General features: G+C 49.7%; 8 protein-coding genes across 8 annotated transcripts, besides 19 other annotated features; 3 read left to right on the plus strand and 5 right to left on the minus strand.

Moving 5' to 3' along the window:
• Positions 1-9,073: part of a sequence feature (heterozygous, non-Esmeraldo-like haplotype) that runs on past the window's edge.
• On the plus strand, positions 266-1,249 carry Tc00.1047053509213.100 (hypothetical protein, conserved; the record flags this gene model as incomplete). The annotated part of the gene is made up of 1 exon (XM_808540.1): positions 266-1,249. The coding sequence occupies one exon, from the start codon at positions 266-268 to the stop codon at positions 1,247-1,249; it is 984 nt and encodes a 327-aa protein (XP_813633.1).
• Positions 1,302-1,368: a sequence feature (A-rich).
• On the plus strand, positions 1,740-4,055 carry Tc00.1047053509213.110 (hypothetical protein, conserved; the record flags this gene model as incomplete). Its single annotated transcript, XM_808541.1, has 1 exon — positions 1,740-4,055. The coding sequence occupies one exon, from the start codon at positions 1,740-1,742 to the stop codon at positions 4,053-4,055; it is 2,316 nt and encodes a 771-aa protein (XP_813634.1).
• Positions 4,061-4,081: a sequence feature (AT_rich).
• Positions 4,282-4,308: a microsatellite.
• Positions 4,404-4,426: a microsatellite.
• Tc00.1047053509213.120 (peptidase M20/M25/M40, putative) lies at positions 4,475-5,899 on the plus strand (the record flags this gene model as incomplete). The annotated part of the gene is made up of 1 exon (XM_808542.1): positions 4,475-5,899. The coding sequence occupies one exon, from the start codon at positions 4,475-4,477 to the stop codon at positions 5,897-5,899; it is 1,425 nt and encodes a 474-aa protein (XP_813635.1).
• Positions 6,030-6,054: a microsatellite.
• Positions 6,084-6,109: a microsatellite.
• On the minus strand, positions 7,879-8,691 carry Tc00.1047053509213.130 (autophagocytosis associated protein, putative; the record flags this gene model as incomplete). Its single annotated transcript, XM_808543.1, has 1 exon — positions 7,879-8,691. One exon carries the CDS (start codon positions 8,689-8,691, stop codon positions 7,879-7,881), a length of 813 nt encoding a protein of 270 aa, XP_813636.1.
• Positions 9,074-9,746: a sequence feature (areas merged during assembly that could not be assigned to a particular haplotype. This can correspond to areas where the two haplotypes were merged or to regions with more than two copies in the genome that were merged during assembly.).
• Tc00.1047053509213.140 (hypothetical protein, conserved) lies at positions 9,085-11,730 on the minus strand (the record flags this gene model as incomplete). Its single annotated transcript, XM_808544.1, has 1 exon — positions 9,085-11,730. The coding sequence occupies one exon, from the start codon at positions 11,728-11,730 to the stop codon at positions 9,085-9,087; it is 2,646 nt and encodes an 881-aa protein (XP_813637.1).
• Positions 9,747-9,910: a sequence feature (heterozygous, non-Esmeraldo-like haplotype).
• Positions 9,911-10,103: a sequence feature (areas merged during assembly that could not be assigned to a particular haplotype. This can correspond to areas where the two haplotypes were merged or to regions with more than two copies in the genome that were merged during assembly.).
• Positions 10,104-10,250: a sequence feature (heterozygous, Esmeraldo-like haplotype).
• Positions 10,251-10,812: a sequence feature (areas merged during assembly that could not be assigned to a particular haplotype. This can correspond to areas where the two haplotypes were merged or to regions with more than two copies in the genome that were merged during assembly.).
• Positions 10,813-16,619: a sequence feature (heterozygous, non-Esmeraldo-like haplotype).
• Positions 11,757-11,806: a sequence feature (A-rich).
• On the minus strand, positions 12,087-13,406 carry Tc00.1047053509213.150 (hypothetical protein, conserved; the record flags this gene model as incomplete). The annotated part of the gene is made up of 1 exon (XM_808545.1): positions 12,087-13,406. The coding sequence occupies one exon, from the start codon at positions 13,404-13,406 to the stop codon at positions 12,087-12,089; it is 1,320 nt and encodes a 439-aa protein (XP_813638.1).
• Positions 13,607-13,630: a microsatellite.
• Positions 13,937-13,964: a sequence feature (AT_rich).
• On the minus strand, positions 14,190-16,049 carry Tc00.1047053509213.160 (protein kinase, putative; the record flags this gene model as incomplete). The annotated part of the gene is made up of 1 exon (XM_808546.1): positions 14,190-16,049. One exon carries the CDS (start codon positions 16,047-16,049, stop codon positions 14,190-14,192), a length of 1,860 nt encoding a protein of 619 aa, XP_813639.1.
• Positions 16,129-16,166: a microsatellite.
• On the minus strand, positions 16,477-19,757 carry Tc00.1047053509213.170 (transcription activator, putative; the record flags this gene model as incomplete). Its single annotated transcript, XM_808547.1, has 1 exon — positions 16,477-19,757. A coding segment is annotated over one exon (3,281 nt), but the record flags the coding sequence as incomplete, so codon positions are not given.
• Positions 16,620-17,161: a sequence feature (areas merged during assembly that could not be assigned to a particular haplotype. This can correspond to areas where the two haplotypes were merged or to regions with more than two copies in the genome that were merged during assembly.).
• Positions 17,162-19,757: a sequence feature (heterozygous, Esmeraldo-like haplotype).

Here is a 19,757-nt window from a genome sequence, read left to right on the forward strand (position 1 = left end):
GGTGACTTTTTTTAATTTTTGAATTCAAAACATTTTGCGTTTTTTTCCCGCCTGTCTCTCCCTCTTTCCTTCTCTTCCTGATGTCTTCGCGGCCACCCGCGCGGAAATGTAGGGTAGCAGGTCTATCCTTCGAAAAGAAAAGAGAGAAACAAAAAAGAACAAAGACATACCACGAGTAGGGCGAGGCAAGGGGAAAATACTGTTACACGTTGCGGAAGGAGAGAGAGAGAGAGGAAGAGTATCAAAGAAGAAAGGAAAAAAACAGATGAACATCATTTTTGGCGCCCTCTGGTGGGTGCTGTCGACCGTCTCGCTGCTGGTGGGTCTTTTCAGCATGGTCACTTACCTTGTGGCCGCCGCCGCGCAGCAGCTGGCAATGCGCATCCCGCAGGATCTTAAGAAAAAGTACGACGCGGAGTGGGCTGTTGTCACGGGGGCGAGCAGTGGCATCGGTAAGGCCATCACGGAGAAGCTTGCGCAGCAAGAGATCAACGTCGTGCTCGTCGCACTGGAGGATCCGGGGCTCCATAGCACCTTCGCCGAGCTTCAGAAGAAGTACCCGAAGCGCAGCTTTCGCAAGGTGGCGGTGGACTTGGGCGGGGAGGGAATGCGTTACATGGCGCCCATCATTGAGGCGACACAAGACCTCGACGTTGGTCTTCTTTTCAACAACGCCGGGTACCTCCACACGGGGCTTTTCACCGATACGGAGGTTGACCGGCTGCGTGCAAACCTTGAGTGCAATGCCGGCTGCGCCATCCCTATCACCCACCACTTTCTGCGAAAGATGTTGGAGCGGCAGCGGCGGGGCCTTGTGGCATTCACCTCATCCAGCGCCGGTTACCTTCCAGGGCCAACAGCGACATTGTACAGCCCCTCAAAGGCGTTTTTGACAAACTTTGCCGCAACAATTGCCGCGGAAGTGCGCCATGCGGGCATCCATGTGGTTGTCATTCACCCCTCTCCCGTGAACACAAACTTCTTCAAGTACAAGGGACCGAAGCTTAGCACCATCGAGGCAACGCGGAGGCTTGTAGCCCCGCCATCGTATATTGCTGACCAATTGTTTGCCTCTGCGGGACGCCTGACGGTGTGGGATCAAGGCATGACAAGTGCAGCTTTCCGATTGTTGAACAAGATTATTGATTTTCAGTTCCTTACGGAGTTTATTGTGCGCATTGCCAGCCTGTGTGGAGACCAGAAGAGACTGGTCGAGGCATCGAAGACACACCGCGGAAAACGGGCTTGAGTAGCAATGAAGACTAACATCAATAACCCCACACCCCACCCCCCCACCCCCCAAAAAAAAAAAAAGTAAAAGAAGAGAAACTCAAAATAAATCACAAGGGCAAAAAAAAAGAAAAAAAATTGATTTGGGGGACAGTTAAGCAAAACAAATGCATACATGTATGGATATCTATATATCTATATGCAATAACATTTAGGAATCAATAGAAAAATTGGGCAGGAGCCAGGCAAACCCACCGAAGGTGAAAAAAAAAAAATGCTTTTTTCGCCTGGGCAAAAAATTCGCGTAGCCAACACATATTTTTCTTTCTTTTGTAATTTTTCCCCCTAATTTAAATAATTTCTGCGACTGCACTGCGTGTTAATTGTGGTGGAAGTATTCAGTTTTGCCGCCTGTGGTTGGTGGGTGTGTTGCCACGGCGGTTCTCCGTGCTGCTCCTTCTCTCTTTGCACTCCAACTGTCTAAAGGCGCAGGGCTGAGAAGAAGGGACATGTCACCTCGATCGCCAACCGTGCAAGCCGCCATGGCGGCCGTGAGCCGTCGGATACGGGTGCCGCGTGCCACTTCACGGCTCTCCGCAACGACGACGGCATCAACGCCTTGCACCTCATTATTTGTGTCATCCATTCTTAGCGATCTTCACACGGAACTGACATCATCATCATCATCTTCCGCGTCACAGGGATTCTCAAAGGACGTCACCGATTTATCGTGCACGCTCCGTTCACTCCTGCAGATGACTCGGGCATTGGCGTCTCCGGCGGCAATCACACATGAAATGAAACGAACGGACCCAATTCTGGGTAAAAATAAGAAGGCTTCAGACAGCCGTGTAGGAGACGCGTTGCCGCTGTACAATCCAACCCTGGATCCCACGATCCTGCAGCGGGTAGCTGTTGCCGTCGATATTGACGGAGCAATAAAACGTGCGCGGGAGTTTGTGCGTGCCATTCGTGATGGCGGTAACTTCTGCCGTATTCTTTCAGGCCTAAGGGAGTTGCAGTCTAGACCCACCATGCAGGAGTTGGAACTGCAGGCGGGTATTGCGGCTAGATTACATCACGGCAGAAACGGCGAGCGGGTTCCGAGGCTCCGTGGCTTTCGGATGTACACTAGTGATATGCAGGTGGCGGAAGTACTTCCCAGTGGAAAGATTGTGACTTTTATTTCTCCCACTTTGCCAGATGCGGTTGATACCTGTCATTACAAGTCGGCCGGGCCCGAGCAGCGGTACCTACACTTTGTGCTTTACAAGGAAGGTTTGTCTCTTTCGAAGGCCTTTCGACTGCTGAGCGAGGCCTGTGAGGGGATGTGCCTTCCAGAACACTTTTCAGCGAATGTCGCACTGGAAGAGTCGGCTGTGACGGTTCAAGTGTGTAGTCTGTGTTTGTTACTGGCGGACTCAACCTCATACGAGACGCATCAAGCAAGCGTCGTTAAAAAGTTACTTCGAGTAAACCTACGACCTCTGCAAATTAATATACAGTTACTCGGTTGGCGATTCTTTCCGTGCGACCCCGTCAACAGTAGTCGTTGCCAGATGCAGTACAGCATGCTTCTAAGGGGCATCACCACCCCCACCACCACTGGGCAGACGCAATTGGAGAAAAGAGTTCTGGGATGGCTTGCGGTGTTCCCTAATTTTTTTGGTCCCTGTCACTTTGGAATGCGGTCGCCGTCGTCTCTGTTTCGCTCATACCACGCAGCAGCCGCGTGGGAGAAAGAAATGCCGGCGGAAGCGCTTCTTATTGCCGCGTGCCTCAGCGATGACGCAAGAACAATGGCAGGAGACGATTGGGTAAGTGAGATGGTGCGACTTTTTCAGAGTGGGGAGGATCGCCCTGCTGTTTTGAAAGAGTGGTACCATCTCCATGTTTCATGTGGATTAAGAGCGCAAATCGAAAGAAGCAAATCCGCCCTGTTGTGGAACGTACTCGCTAGTTGTCGCATTCACGAACTGGGCGGAGGCGCGGTGGAGGGATCCCCTGAAGCTGGGGAATTTGTGTTGCATAATGGCGATGGGATCCTACCTGCCAACGTCGTGGCTAAACCCGAGCTTTTTCCCGACGCGTCTTTGCTGGGCCTAACTCGTGGTGGCGATGGCCTTCACGGTGCCCATTTTGTTCTTACAAGAGAGGAGGCGGCGTCGTATACGCTCCGTGATGTGGTCATTCCTCTCAACGTGGAGGGTAATGAGGTCATAAGTCACGTTTCACGTCTTTTGGGATTTGCCCCCTCCTCACGCGGGCATAATCGCCTCTCGTGTCACCCGGTGTACTTTCGGCCGCTCTTTTCTGCTGGCAGTGGGCATCCCCGCACGACTCTTCCGTGGGTCAAAGTCCTGCCGGAACTAAGCGAATTGATTGGGGAAAATGGGGACGGCGTCTACAAGCTGCTGACGGATATGGAACTCCGACAGCGTGCCAGCTACACGGCGACCTCGCGAGGGCAACCCCGCACTCTCTGGCCGATTGGAAAGTATGGCTTCCGACTGGCAGAACGATTGCCTGCCGGTGCCGTGGCGTTGGCCGCATCTGATACGGCACGGCAGAAAGGAACTAAATCCCTGGCCCTTCACTTTACTTTACCCGCCCACACGTACAGCATGGCGTCTTTTAGGGAATTCGTGACAATCGAGGAAAACACGACTTTGTCACACACAACTATTGAGAATCACCGCTCCGTAGAGAGAAAAGGCCGTGCGGATGCGAAGAAAAAAAATGCCTTTTTGGTGGGAGTGACCTCATCTGATGGGGAAGTTGTTGATGGCGATATCTTGGGGAAAATGGGGAGGAAACAGGCTTAAAGGGGATTTAAAAAAAAAAAAAAAAACATGCGTATATAATTACATACACACACTTGTAATATATAATGCACAGAACATTGTAACTTGAGGAACACCTTGGGACTCCTCTATTATATTACTGTTACTTTGCCCGCAACGGACATAAATTGGGGCGAAGAGTTTCTCTCTACGTGTGCATTTTGTTTGGTTGGTTGAAACGAGTTACGGGGTTGTATGCGTCTGCATATATTTATTTATTTACTTATTTATATATGCATATGTGAAAGGCATATTTGTATCTCTGCACTGTCTCAATTTACTCTTACCCTCATTACCAGAAATCTCGTAGGGATAGCTAAAAACCAAGCGAAAAAAAAAAAAAAAAAAGAAAAGTAATAATAATAATAACGCAAAAAAGGAAAGCTTGAAATTTGGGCGCAATGTCGGTTGACTGGAATGCAGTGAGCCAAACCATCTCTGCGGAATGGGACGAAACGGTGTTGCCAGCTCTCTCCGCATACATTGAAGTTCCCAACCAGAGCCCTCACTTTGATGCGGAGTGGGCCACCAACGGCCTCATGGGCAAGGCCATGGACGTCATTGTGGAATGGGTGAAGAATCAACCCATCAAGGGCTTAAAATATGAGGTCCTGGAAGAGAAGGGTCGCACGCCTTTCCTTATTGTGGAAGTTGACGGGACAGAACCCACAGCCAATACGCTGTTGCTCTACGGCCATATGGACAAGCAGCCGCCTCTTCCTCCCTGGGATGAGGGTCTTCACCCCCAAAAGGCTGTGTACCGCGATGGGAAATTGTACGGCCGAGGTGCCGCAGATGATGGATATGCTATATTCTCAACGTTGACCGCTCTGGCGGCGGTACAAAAACACGGTTTGCCTCATGGACACATCGTCGTCATTATTGAGGCGGGTGAAGAATCTGGAAGCGAGGACCTTCCCTATTATATTGACCGGCTCAGTGACCGTATCGGAAATGTGGATCTTCTTATCTGCCTGGACAGTGGGGCCATGACATACGACAAGCTGTGGTTAACCACGGCGCTGCGAGGTGTTGCTTGTGGCATCCTCACTGTTCAGACCATGAGTGAAAGTATGCACAGCGGTATCTCCGGTGGGGTGGTTCCCGATCCATTCCGGGTTGCCCGTATTTTGCTTAATCGAGTTGAGGACCAAACAACAGGTGAGGTGAAGGTTCCCGAGGCACATTGTGCCATTCCGGAGGCTGTCGTGAAGAACATGGAAATCATGAATGAAGTGAATTTCATGGAGCATTTCGCTCTTCTGCCCGGCGTCTCTCCAGCATCCGGTGACAATGTCGAACTCGCTCTGCGAAACTCTTGGAAACCCGCACTCACCGTGACGGGGGCTGACCTCCCAGATCCCGCCACAGCTGGCAATGTCATTCGTGCAAAATCGACGTTACGGATTTCACTTCGTCTCCCACCTTCAGCCAATGCCGATGATGCCGCAAACTCACTGAAGAAAATGCTTGAGGCGGACCCGCCGTATGGGGCCAAAGTTCATTTTGAACCAGATTCTGTGGGTTACGGTTTTTCGACCCCCGAACTCGAGCCGTGGCTCGCCAAAGCCCTGAATGAAGGGAGCACGACCGTGTTTGGCAAACCATTCGCCTCACAGGGCCTGGGTGGATCCATTCCTTTTATCGCGATGCTTCTCAAACGCTTTCCGAAAGCCCAGTTTGTCGTCACGGGGACGCTCGGGCCGAAGAGCAACGCACACGGACCAAACGAGTTCCTTCACGTGCCGTTCACCAAGGGTTTGACCACCTGCGTCGCCCGCGTGATGGCCGACCACTTTCATGCCACACCGAAGCTGAAGACATAACAAATACGGTAGAGAGGAAGAAAATATCCTTTGTATTTGTTCTTCCCGTTTTTCTTTTGTTTACACTTAAACATTGGCCATTTGTTGTTGTTGTTGTTTTTCTTATGGGAGGAAAGGGGGAATAGGAGAGTATTATTATTATTATTATTATTATTTTCGAGGGCGGCAACCATCGTTTCCGGGATTATTTATTATTTATTTATTTATTTACTGACAGCTCTTTCAGAGTTGTTTTCGCAAATCAAAAAAAAAAAAAAGTTTGTAAAGAGGTGGCAGGGCTTGGGCCACCAGTGCGCCATCTGGGCTGTTCTTTTTTTTGTTTTTTTTACATATTACATCCGTTATGAAAAAAACGGAAACGCTCAGTTGTTGCGCGCTTTTACGCCGGGCTTCCGGGACCCGGAGGGGAAAAAAGGAGGTATGGAGGGACCGCGCCTTCACGCGCACGGCGTCTGACGCAAGAAAAAAAAAAATTGCTTTCCTTTTTTTGCTCTTCTCTTTTCCCCATCAAAAAAAAGCCAAGCGGCTTCCGCGCAAAATCGGGACGGCGCGAACGTAAAAGAATAAACGGTGCCAAACCGACCTCCCACAAGCAGTGGCGCGCAACCCCGCAACGAGACACGGCGCACACACAAACCCACACGCCTTGCGGCAAACATCCCGCGAAGCTACGCAGCAGCGCATCCACTACCGCCAAGAAGCCCCAAGATGCTTATTGCCCAAACAACCCGCACAGCCGGCCACGAGAAGATCGTCCTCGCTGCTCCTTCCCGGTCAGCGGCTGGGTAGAATTTGCCAACGCGCCCGCCTCGTCCATAGTCCTGTACGAACATGAACGCGGCCCCATCATGAAAATGCTAGGGCGCGCCGCCCAAAAGTCATCGTGCGCAGGGCGTCGCTGAAATTCAACACCACCGACGACGGCGCACCACGATCACCGCCCATCCCGATCCATCCCATGGGACTCGCGAGCGCCTCCTGAACATGTGTGGATTCCTATCCCCAGTCACCGGGCTCCTGCGCAGCAGCAGCTCCAGAGCCTGCAAGCCCCACTCTGGGAACGAGAGACCCATTTAGCCGCGTCGTGAATGAGGAACCCGGGGCTTCCCCCCATCCCCCGAGAATTCCCGGCTCGGCACGTCGTTGGCGGAGCCCTGGGCAAGTGGAGGAACGCATGCGTTCGGGGGGCTCACGGCCACCACCATCGTCCCCGCCGCCGTTGCAAAAAAGAGGATGCTAGGAGTTTCCCACGGGACAAGGCGACGCTTGGACACCAGGGAGTTGCCACCACGCGGTTGGGGGGTGAACTCGGGCAGCGCTGGCTTCTCCAAGCCTCTTCCTCGTCAACGGCCGCGTCTCCTTTTCCCAAAAGTCCTGCACTTCTCGCGGAGAGCTCTTCCGCGAGGGTCACACGGAGTCCCTCTTCTCCTAGGCCACTAGCTGCGCACTGAAGAGAGCGCAAAGATGCTGTTGATCCCCGATGGCCTGGGCATTGTCGCGCTGAGAACTCAGATTTTGGTGGTTAGCATGCCCTGCACCCGTCCAATTGCCCTCGCCGCGTTCATGCATGGTGAGAGATGGCCAGCCAGAGGATGTGTAGAGAGAGAAGCGGCTGTTCTTAAATAAAACGCCTTCGCCATTTCCAGCGCGCCGCCGTGGAAGGCATACCGACCCTCCGGCAAAGCGATCGAAATATAAAAGCAACGCTCCTCTTCACTTTCTCGGTCGCATCTGCGCGTATTTTTTTTCCCACAAGTTCTTGGAGAATTCTATGGGGGAATAAAAAGAAGAAAAAAAGGAAGGGGATGCTGCCACAAAGCGGGGACTAAAAAAAAAAATGACGTTCAATTCGTTTTGCCCTCCCACGTGTCCGTTTTCCCCCGCCGCCAATGAAGCATGCCGTACCCCCACAACGGCAAAAAGAGACAAAAATAGGGAGTTGAACGAGTTTTTCTTTCCTTTCTCTCTCGCAATTTAGGCTATATATCAATGCTGGTAGAAAGGTCGTACTCGATAGTCGGCACAACGGATGAAATAAATTTAAGAAAAAGAAAAAATGCCATATGCGTGGGGAAAACAAAGGCATCTTTTTCCGCCTCGTTAGCCCCTTCCGCCTCATAACGAGTTTTCATGTGCTGAATCAAACGTTTCATTGTCTCCGCATGACGGCAAGGATGAATACTGATACATGCTGCCTTTAGAAAGGGATGAGGATCAATGGAAACTGTCTTTTCTCTGTTTGAAGCGTATACATCCTGCATCATCTCATCCTTGGTGAGAAGTGTTGTGTGATCTTCGGCGTAGCCAATAAGGAAGATGCGTGGGGTTTGGTAATATTGGTCATACACCATGTACACATCGTACAAACGACACTTTCGCTCCCCTATGTCCTCTGCATTGTCTTGATCCTCATCATCCTCATCGTCCCAGTTGATCGTTTTCGCTGGAGCCATGACAACATTCTTGCTGGGCTGGCGTTCAGCGTGCGTTGTCACCCAGCCATCCTCGCCCTCCATTTCATTCTCTCCGAGCGAGTCGGCGTCCGGAGCTCGCTGATAGCACGGAGCCCCATGGTACACTAAGTACTTTTTTCGGGGTGGAAGAAAGGGTTGAATGCCTTCCTCTCCTTCGGCCCATGCCCACACAGGCATCTTCTGCACCAACTCATCTCCCGCCTCCACAAACTCCAGTGGAGTCAGCGTGCCGGTGACCTGAAAGTTCGAAACCGTTTTCACTCCATTTAGGCAGTTGTATAACTTTTTGTATTTTTCGTATAGACCCCGCTTGTTCATTTTTGAACGCCAATCGGTCCTGTTGTGTGCGCAAAAATAAAAAATAAAAAACCGCCAGAACCCCAAAGGATGCAAAGGGAAAAGCGGAATTGTGGGAAAAGAAAAGTAGGAGAAAAGCGGAGAATAAAAGAGAAATGTTTTTTTTTTCTTCCTGAGACAAATAAAGGGCCGGTATGGCGAAAAAAAAAAAAAATCAGCGGATTCGCCTCGGAGGGACTGAAAAGAATAAAAAACGGAAAAATCCAAAAACACCACCACCACGACAACAAACGGAGAGAATCACCGCGACCCCACCCCACGAATTAAAGGCATGAAAACAACAAGCCGTTTGAGTTCACTCCACACTACACCACCCCTATCCCTCCCCCCTCCTCCTAAATGCATAAATATATGTTAAGTTAATTGAAGCGGCTTCCGTGCGTCTTGACCCTCCACGCCTGTCAAGGCGGCAGTTGAAGACTGTATGAGTTCCCGAGGTAGCGCGGATCTTTTTATTGAAGCCGCAATCCTTTGTCTTAGATGAGGTGAGGATGTTTTACCAGCAGCCTGCTCCAATAGTGGAGTCGCCACCTCCACATCTCGAAGCAGACGATGAATGCTTGAAGAACCAAAGAGTAATGTGAGAGACACTTCATCCCAACGGCAGGCGCTTGATGACGCGTGGCGCATTAACATCATCATCACCTCATCATTGCCATACCCAAGGGACTGAAGCGCATTAATAAGAACCCCCGTATCCATTGGGGAAAGAAACGTATGAACCCGCACAAGACGATCCCCTACATGATTCAACACCTGTGGAACACGCAGTGAGAGCTTTGCCATGCCCGACACAATTTGTACCAAAGGAGCAGCATCCATCTCATTCCATTGCTCAGCACTAATGGCCAAGACAAGTCGTTTGACACTTCGATGAAAATTAAACCGTAGTGATGCAAGACTATGGAGCATAGCCCCGATACTTGTCGCAGATAGCTTGGACACCATGTTGCTATCCAGAAGGTAATCCAAGCACTCTTTCAAAAGTTTATCCTCCTTTAACACTTTCTCCTCAAAAACACCAAAAAAATATTTGAGGTCATCCACACGTGTGTCTTTAAGGATGGAGATATACTCCTTGGCCAATTTTCTCAGCGTTTCTGTGTCTGCAGATCGTGTCTCGACCATTCGGTTAATGATGTTCCATCCCTCTTGTTGTACCTCCGTTAACGGAACGATAAAGTTGGCTGGATCATTTTTGTTCATCCACTCCGTCGGAGGAAGTGCGGCCTCCATCTTGACACCATCCTTTTCTACCGCCAATAGGAATGTGTGAACGGCGGGGTACTTGTCAAGAATGTCCTCACCAAGCGCTAGGCACACTATATTCGCCGTCTCACTGCTGTTTACAGATGGAGACGCGGATGCGCACTTTGAGTCCAGGTAGCGTGCGACCTTTTCGAGAAACGCGGGGTCGGTATACCCGAGCTGGTACAAGCTCTCAGTGGCTGCAAGAACACACTTTATCTCCATACCATCCGCAAATCCTCTCTGCAGGTTTTCCACGCAAAACCGAAGAAACATGTCCATGTCCTCCTTCTCCAATTCGTGTTCCACTTTATCCTCCAGAGAATCGGGCTCCGGATCCCGTATGAGGCCTCGCACAAAACACCGCAGTGCGGCACAGAGTTGAATCATAGGAATACCGGAGGCTGTTTTGGCAAACTCATTGCGAAGGTGTCGATAGACGCGCCTGTCCTTCATGTTGTGATCGCCCAAAATTAGAAGAAAACGAAACGCCTGAAGCGTTGGAAAATGAATCCCCTGTTCCGCGGCTTCTCGAATGATGGCCAGACCGCATTGTCGGGTCTCCTCCATGTTGACATTCAGCAGGTTGGGAATAATTGAAAAGGGTGGGTTTTCATCTGCAACAATTTCTTCAAGTTTCTCTGTAATGTACTCCACGCACAACTTTATTGCTTCCGTGAGCTCACTGGGCCGTTCATGATCCGGTGGAAGCAGGCTGTCAAGGGCGAGGAAGCGAGAGATAAAGGACTGAATATTATCGACAGACGTCTCTCCTTTTAGGCCCCCCTCTTCCACTGACAACAACAAAATCCCCTTGACCTCTACGCTCAAAAATGCAATCATCTCGGCGATCTCACGCAGAAGTTCGGGACGTGCCTGTCGGGGAAGTGCCTTCAGCGCTCGACAGAGCGTTATCACCGTCTCTTGATCCAGGTCCTTCCCCTCAGTCACCCGCTCCGCCAAGCATTTGACGGCATCTGGGCTAATTGCATCATTCTGTTGCTGGCAAATAAAGCTAAAGAGTTGCACGGCACTGAATAAATCACTCTCCTCTGCAAAACGAATGGCTTCCTCCTGTAGTGCGATTGCCAGGGAATTATGCTTGAATTGGAACTTATTGAGACAGGTGCAAATTTGCCCAATAGCTGCTGGCGTCAAAACTTCTGCAAGCGACATAACTCGATCTGCTGCCGCCTGTAAACATGGAGAGCGATTCAACTCGGGTAGTGAAGTGAGAATGACAAATATCACAGGAAGGTCACTCTGGGAGGCGCTTCGCACAGTAGCATTGACAAGTTCTTCTGTGGCCACTGCAAGTGCAGTTGGGTGGCGGCCCCATCGACTTGCGTGTGCGAGGGCAATGCGATAATCGTGCAGATCCCAATTTTTACCCTGCATTCCCGACAAGAATACCTGAACCGCCTGCTCCCATATGACATCGTCGCACCCCTGTTTTGGGAGACACTGCAATAATAATGCGGCTCTTCGACCATGTGACAGCTCTGCGGGGTCGATAGGCACCATCTCCATGACGCTGGCGATGGTGTCAGGATCCTTGCGGCAGAAACGCTTGAAGGGTGTGGCGATAAGTTTTAGACACTTGCGATCCACAAAGGCTGATATTTCCAGCAGAGCAGCCATGGTGCGCCGCACGTCATCCTTGTTGCTGAAAATAGGCTTCCCACACCGCTCCACCAGCAGTCCAAGTTTGGTTGGCAACATGCAGCCAAAAAAATTGATGTGATTTCTCATGTTGCATTCAATTTTCAAGCAGTACGGAAGTGAAAAGAAAGAAAAGAAAAAGAGAAGGAGATGAAAGAGAACAGAATCAAATGTCGCCCTAAAATGCCAAGCACAGAAGCGAATGGAAGGAAAAATTTACAAAAAAGAAAGGGGAAAAGGGGAAAAGGCCCTATTACACACCTTTTAAGGAGACAAAAACAATATATGCATATATATATATATATTCCCTGTTCCCTCACTTTTCGGTGTGCTTTAATTTTCTTCGGCCTCAGGTCTTTCCTCTCACGCAATTTTCCTCTTTTTCTTTTTTTTTTCTTCATATTTCTGTACATAGGTCTTAGAGAAGGTTCGGCAGCCAGCAGAATCTACGGAGGAAGCAACGTCACAACATCTTTGAGGTCAATTTGTTGTCCCATTCGTTTGGCCTGCAAAATGACGGCATCTCTCAATGCAGCATTGCCACGAGCGATGCCAATGCTGACGCGAGCCACATCCACCACATCCGAGCAATTCGCCTCGCCCCCAACGCGGTAGGCATGCTCATAATAAAACAATGCGTGTTGGTGATCGTGAATAAGAGAGTACAGTTCGCCAAGCAGCAACAGACAGATGGCAGCTCCACTCTTATCTCCACCAATACTGCACTTTTCCAAACACTGCTCCAAGTCTGTCTGAGCCGCCCGCATATTGCCCATACGCAGATGCACGAGCCCCTGGTTTCCAAGCGCGATCGTTTCCAGCAGACTGCTCTCACATGTACGCGCATTTGTTAATGCGTCTTCAAGGGCTGACTCCGCGAATTCCAGCTCTCCAAGTGCGGCATAACTAACCCCCATGTTGATTTGGGCCACCGCCCGCGAGTAACATCCACCAAGAGACTCTTGACGTTTGTGATGCAGCAATGATGCCTTAAACTCCCGCAGACGGAAGTAGCAGACACCCAAAATATTGTGGCAAAAAGCGATGCCACGTAGATCACTTATTAGCTCAAAGGCTGAAAGAGCTTTAGCAAAGAAAGATCGTGCAAGCTCCATATTCCCACTATTATAATGCAGGGAAGCCACAGTGCAAAAGAGATGAGCCCCCTCCCTCGTGTTACCGCCACGGACAGCACACTGCGCCCGAGAAATGGCGTCCCTCATAACTTTCAACTGTACCACACTGTCGTCAGCGCCGGCTGCTGTCACGGCCCCTGGTCGTTGCTCCATCCAATGCACCGGCACGGACTCCATTCCCTTCAACAGAGCTGCCACCCGACGCGCAAGCGGGAGGTTCGTCGGCGGGTCCTCAAGGGGTGGTGCGTGGAACTCTTCAGGGGTGATGAAACGCAACGGGACGTCAAGCGCACTTTCTTGGGCACGAGCCGTCTTTACCGCCGCCTGAAGCACCTCGTCACCGTCGTACCGACGTTGAAATGGGAGCTCCGGAATCACCCGTGCCGGAGACCTGTCCCGCTCAGAGAAGCGATGTGCCCTGTTGAGTGCAATGTACCGCTCCACCGCGCGCAGGTTGTTCGTCGTCATCAGACTGTGCGACGCCGCCGGAAGAATTGTGTACTTCTTTCGCGTGCTCGAGATAATCGTCTTCTCCTCATCCAGCAGCTGGTTTCCTCTAGTTTGTTGCCGCGGCTCTTCGCCGCCACCGCCGCTGTCAATTTTTGCCGACGACGCTACAATTTGACTCATCGTCCCTTCAGCGATGAAAATTTGGTGTCGGTGAGGCCACGGCCGCCAATCGACCTGACGACAAGTTCAGTGAGCAGCCAAATGAACGGCGGAAAGCCTCAAAGCACGTCAAGAGAAAACAATGAGTATTTGTGTGTGTTTGCGTGTGTAGGTGTGGACGCGAAACAAAACACCAAGACAAGAAACGCTTGAAGAAAGGAAAAACAAAACAAAACAAAGCAAAAGAAGAAGACTACACACAGAATAAACCAAAAGAAAAGTGCATGCCGTCTGCAACACACGCCTCCTCCTTCCCCCTCTTATCTCCTTCCTTTAATCTCCCGCGTACACACGTCCACGCAGCATCATCTTCTCCCTCCAAGAGACGCCCGCCGCTCGCCGCCTTCATAACAACCCACATTTGACGGTGTATTTCCTTCTTTCCTCCCACTTTCTCCCTCCGTCGCCTTTTGCTTTTCGGCTGATCTCTCCCTTTAAATAACAAAAGGACAATTGAGAAAATGGGGTTCCTCCCTCACAATTTATTAAGGTAAATAAATACATAAAAAAAAAAAAAAACTACAACAGGCTACATCAGAACAAACAAAAAACGCTCACATGTCTGTATGGAAACAACGCCACAAGCAAAGAAGCTCTCATGTACATATGTAGATGATATTTAAGCGTCACGCTCCCCCCCCCCTCCACCTGGCCTGTCACAATACCCACGTTCATTTATTCGCTCCCTAGCAATGCACCGCGGCCATCGCCCTTCCATTCCCCTCCACGCAGCTCGCGCCCCTATCAGATTAACTCCGGTTCTCCCTTCACTATAGTGTCTTCTTCGCAACGGAGAATTTCTTCCCTAAGCGCCTTACGCAATTCCAAAAACCAGTTGTGGAATTCCTTCGTCTTTCCGGCGATACGGTATGGTGCCACTTTGGTGTAGCCAGCAGCAGAGGGAATGAGGCGGATACCAACTTCCAGGATCCGTTTGTTGGATTTCCTATAGGTACCGTAGAGGAACCCACCAACACTGTTCTCAAACCTTGTTGAGAGCGTTGTCTCCTTCGAACGAAGGCGTAAAATGATGTTTTCTTTTCTCCCTGCAACAGTAAACCCCGTGGCCAAACAATTATTAAGCGACTTGATGTCGGTGACGTTAAAAAATTTCTCAAAGCGGCGGAGTCGTTGCGTGATGGGGTGTTCCTTAAATGTATCATACCTGGAACACATCGTGACAAACTGTTCAAAGGAAAGTGTTCCATTGCCATGATTATTGGGATCAATGTTATCAAAGAATTTCTTAATCTCTTCCTCACTATAGTGAAGATTCAGCTGCTTCAAGCTCTCCGGTGTAATCAGACCGGTGTGCTTCACGTCAAACGAGTCAAACGCGCGACGAACCTCCTCTAGGTATTCCTTCTCTAGATCGTAGTGAAACAGGTCTGCCATGCGGCTAATATTATACTTCTTTCCAACGTCCTGTTTTGTGGTGCAGCCGATGAGAAACTCCTCTTCGGAAATGCGGCCATCTTTGTCCAGTGAGAAGTTGGACATGAAGCTGTTCACCTCCTCCTCGGATACCGGCTGATGATTTTTAAGCTTGATAAGCGCGTCACGCACCTCCTCTCTGCTGAGAAATCCACTGCCATTCACATTACAAGAGACAAACGCCCTGTGAATTTCATCAAATAGTTCTATTCCCGATGAGTACGTGTCGTCGAAGCCCCCACTTGGCGTCAAAACGCGCCTAATGAATTCACCCGCCAGTGGGCTCAGTGGTGAATGCTCCCCACTGAGCTGTGCCTCAGGGAAGAGGCCTAGATCCAAGTTCACCTGAAACCAAGGGTGACCAATGACATCCAAGGTGCTATAACGAACTGCCGGATCAAGTTCCAATAGGTGCGCAATAAGATCACTGGCTCCAGGGGAAAGATATCGATTTTTCGCATTATATTGGCAGGTGAGGATGCGTCTCTTGGTCTGTATGTCTGAGGTATCTGTAAACGGAAGATAGCCGCACAACATAAAGAACAGGATGGCCCCGCAACTCCACATATCACATGCGTCCCCCTCATATCCTCCACCTCTAAGCACCTCGGGCGCCTGGTAGTCAATGCTTCCAGCAAGCGAGCGAAAGAGGACCACCTGTTCATTCGAAAGAAGCCCTTCCTTTGTGTATCGAGAGAGTCCCCAGTCACAAATCTTCAGTTCATTATTTTTGCCTACAAGAAGATTTTCCGCCTTGAGATCACGGTGTGCAATATTGATGCCGTGGCAATAATGCACCGCGGAGATGAGCTGCTGAAAATAGAAACGAGCTGTTTTCTCATCAAAGCGCTCCGAATGTACAATCTTGTCAAACAGCTCCCCGTTCTGTGCCAACTCCATGACAAGATTATATGCACTCGTTGACTCAATGGCGTCAAACAGCTTCACTACGTGTGGGTGTTTGATCTTCCGCATCACCTCAATCTCCCGCTCCACGTAACTTTTTAAATCGTTGAGCATCACCAGCCTCTTGTCAATAACCTTTACAGCAACATTCATTTGCCGCTTCCTGTCGTATGCACAGTACACCTTACCGAACCCGCCCGTTCCCAACAATTGACCGAGCTCCACGTTACCGCCTACAAGCGGTGGAGCAGTATTAGGCCCCATTTCCTGTAATGGCTATAAATTAGCGCAGCAAGGAAAAAACGCTGACCAGAGCAAAAATAAGACAGAAAAAAAAAAGAGAAATAATAATAATAATAATAATAATAATAATAATAATAAAAGAAGTTATACATGCAAGGAAAAAAGAAAGAACAAACCCAATGGCAGTAAAAATAAAATTAAAGGCCCGCACTGCACTCATCGAACTGCCAGGGCCAATGGTCATAATTTTGAAGAGTGAGCACCCCATCACTCTTCTCTGTCTATTAGCAATTCTGTTCCCTCCCCCTTCATTTGCACTTCACCACCCCTGAGAAATAAAAATACGCGTATCATTATACACACCCTTATTTCTTCCTCCCCCCTTTCTGTGCCTCTTTTCCCTTCTCTCATCCAACATTCTGTTCTTGTTGTTGTTATTTTGTTTATTTCAATCGGTCGTAAGTGAATCCAGTTTCGGGCGCCGCAGTGCCGGTTCCATTGTATTGCCGTTTGGTTTCTCACACTCTCTCTTCACCGCCTTCATCAGAGTCCCCACCCGACGTTCAAAGTAATCGTCACTTCTTGATTGGCACCACACGTCAAACCGGTACTCTGGCATTTCCTTGACGACTCTTCCAATATTCTTCATTCGGAATCCCGTGTCGTATGCCATGAGGAAAAGTCGACGATCAAATTCATTAGTTCCGCGTCCTCTGAAGGTGAGTTGTGACTCCGGATGGTCATAACTCTCAACCTTCCACGTGGCGGCGCGCAGTTCATCATCCCTCCTCTTCCGCTTTTCCTGGGACTTCCTGATACGTTGTTCAATGTGTGCGAATCCTGTAATACACTGCATTCCACGCTCAAGGAGAGCCGTCACATAATCACGTACCTCCCCCACTGTCTTATCAGAGCCAACGGCATTCGCAATTCTTGGGTAATCAGTGACATCATACGCACCACTGGTGAGTGCCGCAACAAGTCGACGGTACTCTTGAAAGCTCCAACTGGCGAACCCCTCATTAAGAAGCCGCTCTCGTTCCTCCTGTTCCACGAGCGTCAACGTCTCGTCCTCCACCAAATCTTCGTTCCCCACGTTACGATCCGTGGCCTCTCCTTCCACCCCCACCTGTTGTTTTTGCTGGTCTCCATCTACACCGTCCGACGGTTCATATTTTCGTTTCCAATTCTGCACCATCAAAGCAACCTCCGTTGCGTGAAGCTCCCTTAACCGCTTGACATTGTAAAGTTGATGCGGTGGGAACTTGGGGCACTTTGGAAGGCGTAAAGGAGGGGCTTTTGTGACAGAACTCTGTATACGCTCGACGTCTTCTTGTGTATAATGGTGGAGTGCCTCCCGCACACGGTGACCGCGCCCGAGTTTCTCACCAAGGCTTAAATATTCCGTGATCATTTCCGTGGGTACAACCATTTGTGAGTCCTTCGCAGCGAATTGGCACTTGTACGGTAGATTATCCCTGGCCTCAATTGCACCACTTGTGGAACGAAAAAACACAAGGGCTTCAGAAAGGCTTGGATGCAAGACAACTTTTGTTACTTCACCGTGCTCAGAACACTGCCGCTGCAGTTCATCCTGCGAAACAGGAGTTGTAAGTGAGAGGTGCAGCATACGCGACTCGACGCCGTCCTTAAACCTGACGCCTTCAAAGTCATAAACGTTTGCCTCTTCTGCACCAAGTTGGAAACTTGCCAATGACATTTGGATCTGTTCCTTAATAGCAGATGTAAGTTGCTTCGACTTCTCCTCCCCATCAAAGAGTTGATCAATATCAGCCTCCGTGATGTCTTCATCCTTGGTCTTAAAGATCTCTTCCGCACCAAACTTGATCATAGAAAGAAGCTCCTCTTTGGAGACATTGTTTCCACCACGTCCCTGCATACGCCCATGCTGCACCACCATTGCGTCAAGGTAGAGTTTCTTTAGTGCGCGGCGGTAAATCTTTTCCTCCACCGTACCCTCTGTTATAAAACGGTAGACCCGTACAACCCGTTTCTGCCCGATTCGATGAGCCCGATCCTGTGCCTGTAGATCCATCTGTGGATTCCAGTCAGAATCATAGATAACAACGTGGTTTGCTGCCTGTAGATTGATGCCGAGACCTCCCGCTCTAGTGGAGAGTAGGAAAATGAAATAATCACTGTTGGGTGAGTTGAAAGCTGCCATTTGGGCGTCGCGATCGTATCCACTCGTGTTGCCGTCGATACGGCACACCCTAAATCCGCGCATTCCACAGTAATCCTCCAAAATGTCCAGCATGGTAGTAAATTGTGAGAAAATGAGAACCTTGTGTTTCTCTTCCTTTTCTCTTCTGAGGCGATACAATAATTTATCAAGAATCATCATTTTCCCACTGTGTTTCACGATGCGCTCATCTGTGATAAACGGTGGTCCTTCCTCGCCACCATCCATCATATACGGGTGGTTAATGACTTTGCGCAAGTTCATCATGATATTCGTAAGAGAAGACATGCTACCTCCAGAAGCCTTGTTCAGTGCCTCCGCATCCTTCGCCAATACATGCATGTACCACTTCCGCTGCGTTTTGGTCAACTTGCAGGCGACATAAATTTCCTTTTTTGGTGGAATACCGGTACTGACTTCCGATTTTATGCGACGAATCATAAGAGGGGCAAGTATCTTGTGCATGTTGGACATGGCATTACTATCCTGCTGCCCACTCGCAGTGTCAAACCACGCCTCAAAGGATTCAGCATTTTCAAAAAGGCGAGGTGCGAGAAAGTGCAGCAAGGCCCATAATTCCTTGAGATTGTTCTGCAGTGGAGTTCCGGTAATAATAAGACGATGATTCGTGTTAAGGGAATCCAATGCGGTGTGGACGCGACCTTCCTCATTTTTGAGTTTGTGGGCCTCATCCACAACCAAATACTGCCAATGGATGCGCTTAAACGTTGGTAACTCCTCAATTACCATCTCGAATGTGGTCACAATTATGTCGTACTTCAACTTGTCGTGCGGCTGAAGATGTGACTTTATGAGCTGTGGACGAATCTCACTGTTCCCATGGAACTTAAAGGCGTTAAGGGCCGGACACCATTGCTTGAGTTCACGGTACCAATTGCCCATGACAGACTTCGGGCAGACGACAAGATGCGGTCCGGGGAGACCGTAAGTGAATTTTAAATACGCCAAAGTTGCGATCGTTTGCAGCGTCTTGCCAAGGCCCATCTCGTCTGCCAGAATGCCGTTTATGTTGCAAGAAAAGAGACCCAGCAACCAGTTCACCCCCTCAATTTGATAAGGCCTTAGTTTGCCTCGTATGTATGACGGAGTCTCAGTGAGGTGCAGCACATCAAACCCCAGGGATTCTGCATCCGTCGTGTCCCTGTGGTGGCGACGAAGCCGACTCTTATTTCCGCCCTCAGTGTCACCGCCCCACTCTCTCACACCTGTCCAGTACTCCGTCTCTACCAAAAGACGATCAAAAGCACTAAGCTGTTGGTGCTGTGGTGAGGAACGAAGTGTCCGAATGATGTTCTCACGCTCATGGTAGATTTCCACAAGTTGCGAACGCTTCTCTGCAGCCACACGAGCAGCATGCAAAGGGTCGTAAATTGGTGCAATATACCCTTCGTATTCTTCCGCATCACTCTTATCATTGGGATTCATCCCGGCTCGCACACAACCAAGTAATATCTGTTCATATAACTCCGCAGCTGCAAGGTCGTTCATGCGACGATCAATATCAC

The sequence above is a fragment of the Trypanosoma cruzi genome, genomic scaffold, assembly GCF_000209065.1.
Source record: "Trypanosoma cruzi strain CL Brener 1047053517173 genomic scaffold, whole genome shotgun sequence".
NCBI lineage: Eukaryota > Euglenozoa > Kinetoplastea > Trypanosomatida > Trypanosomatidae > Trypanosoma > Trypanosoma cruzi.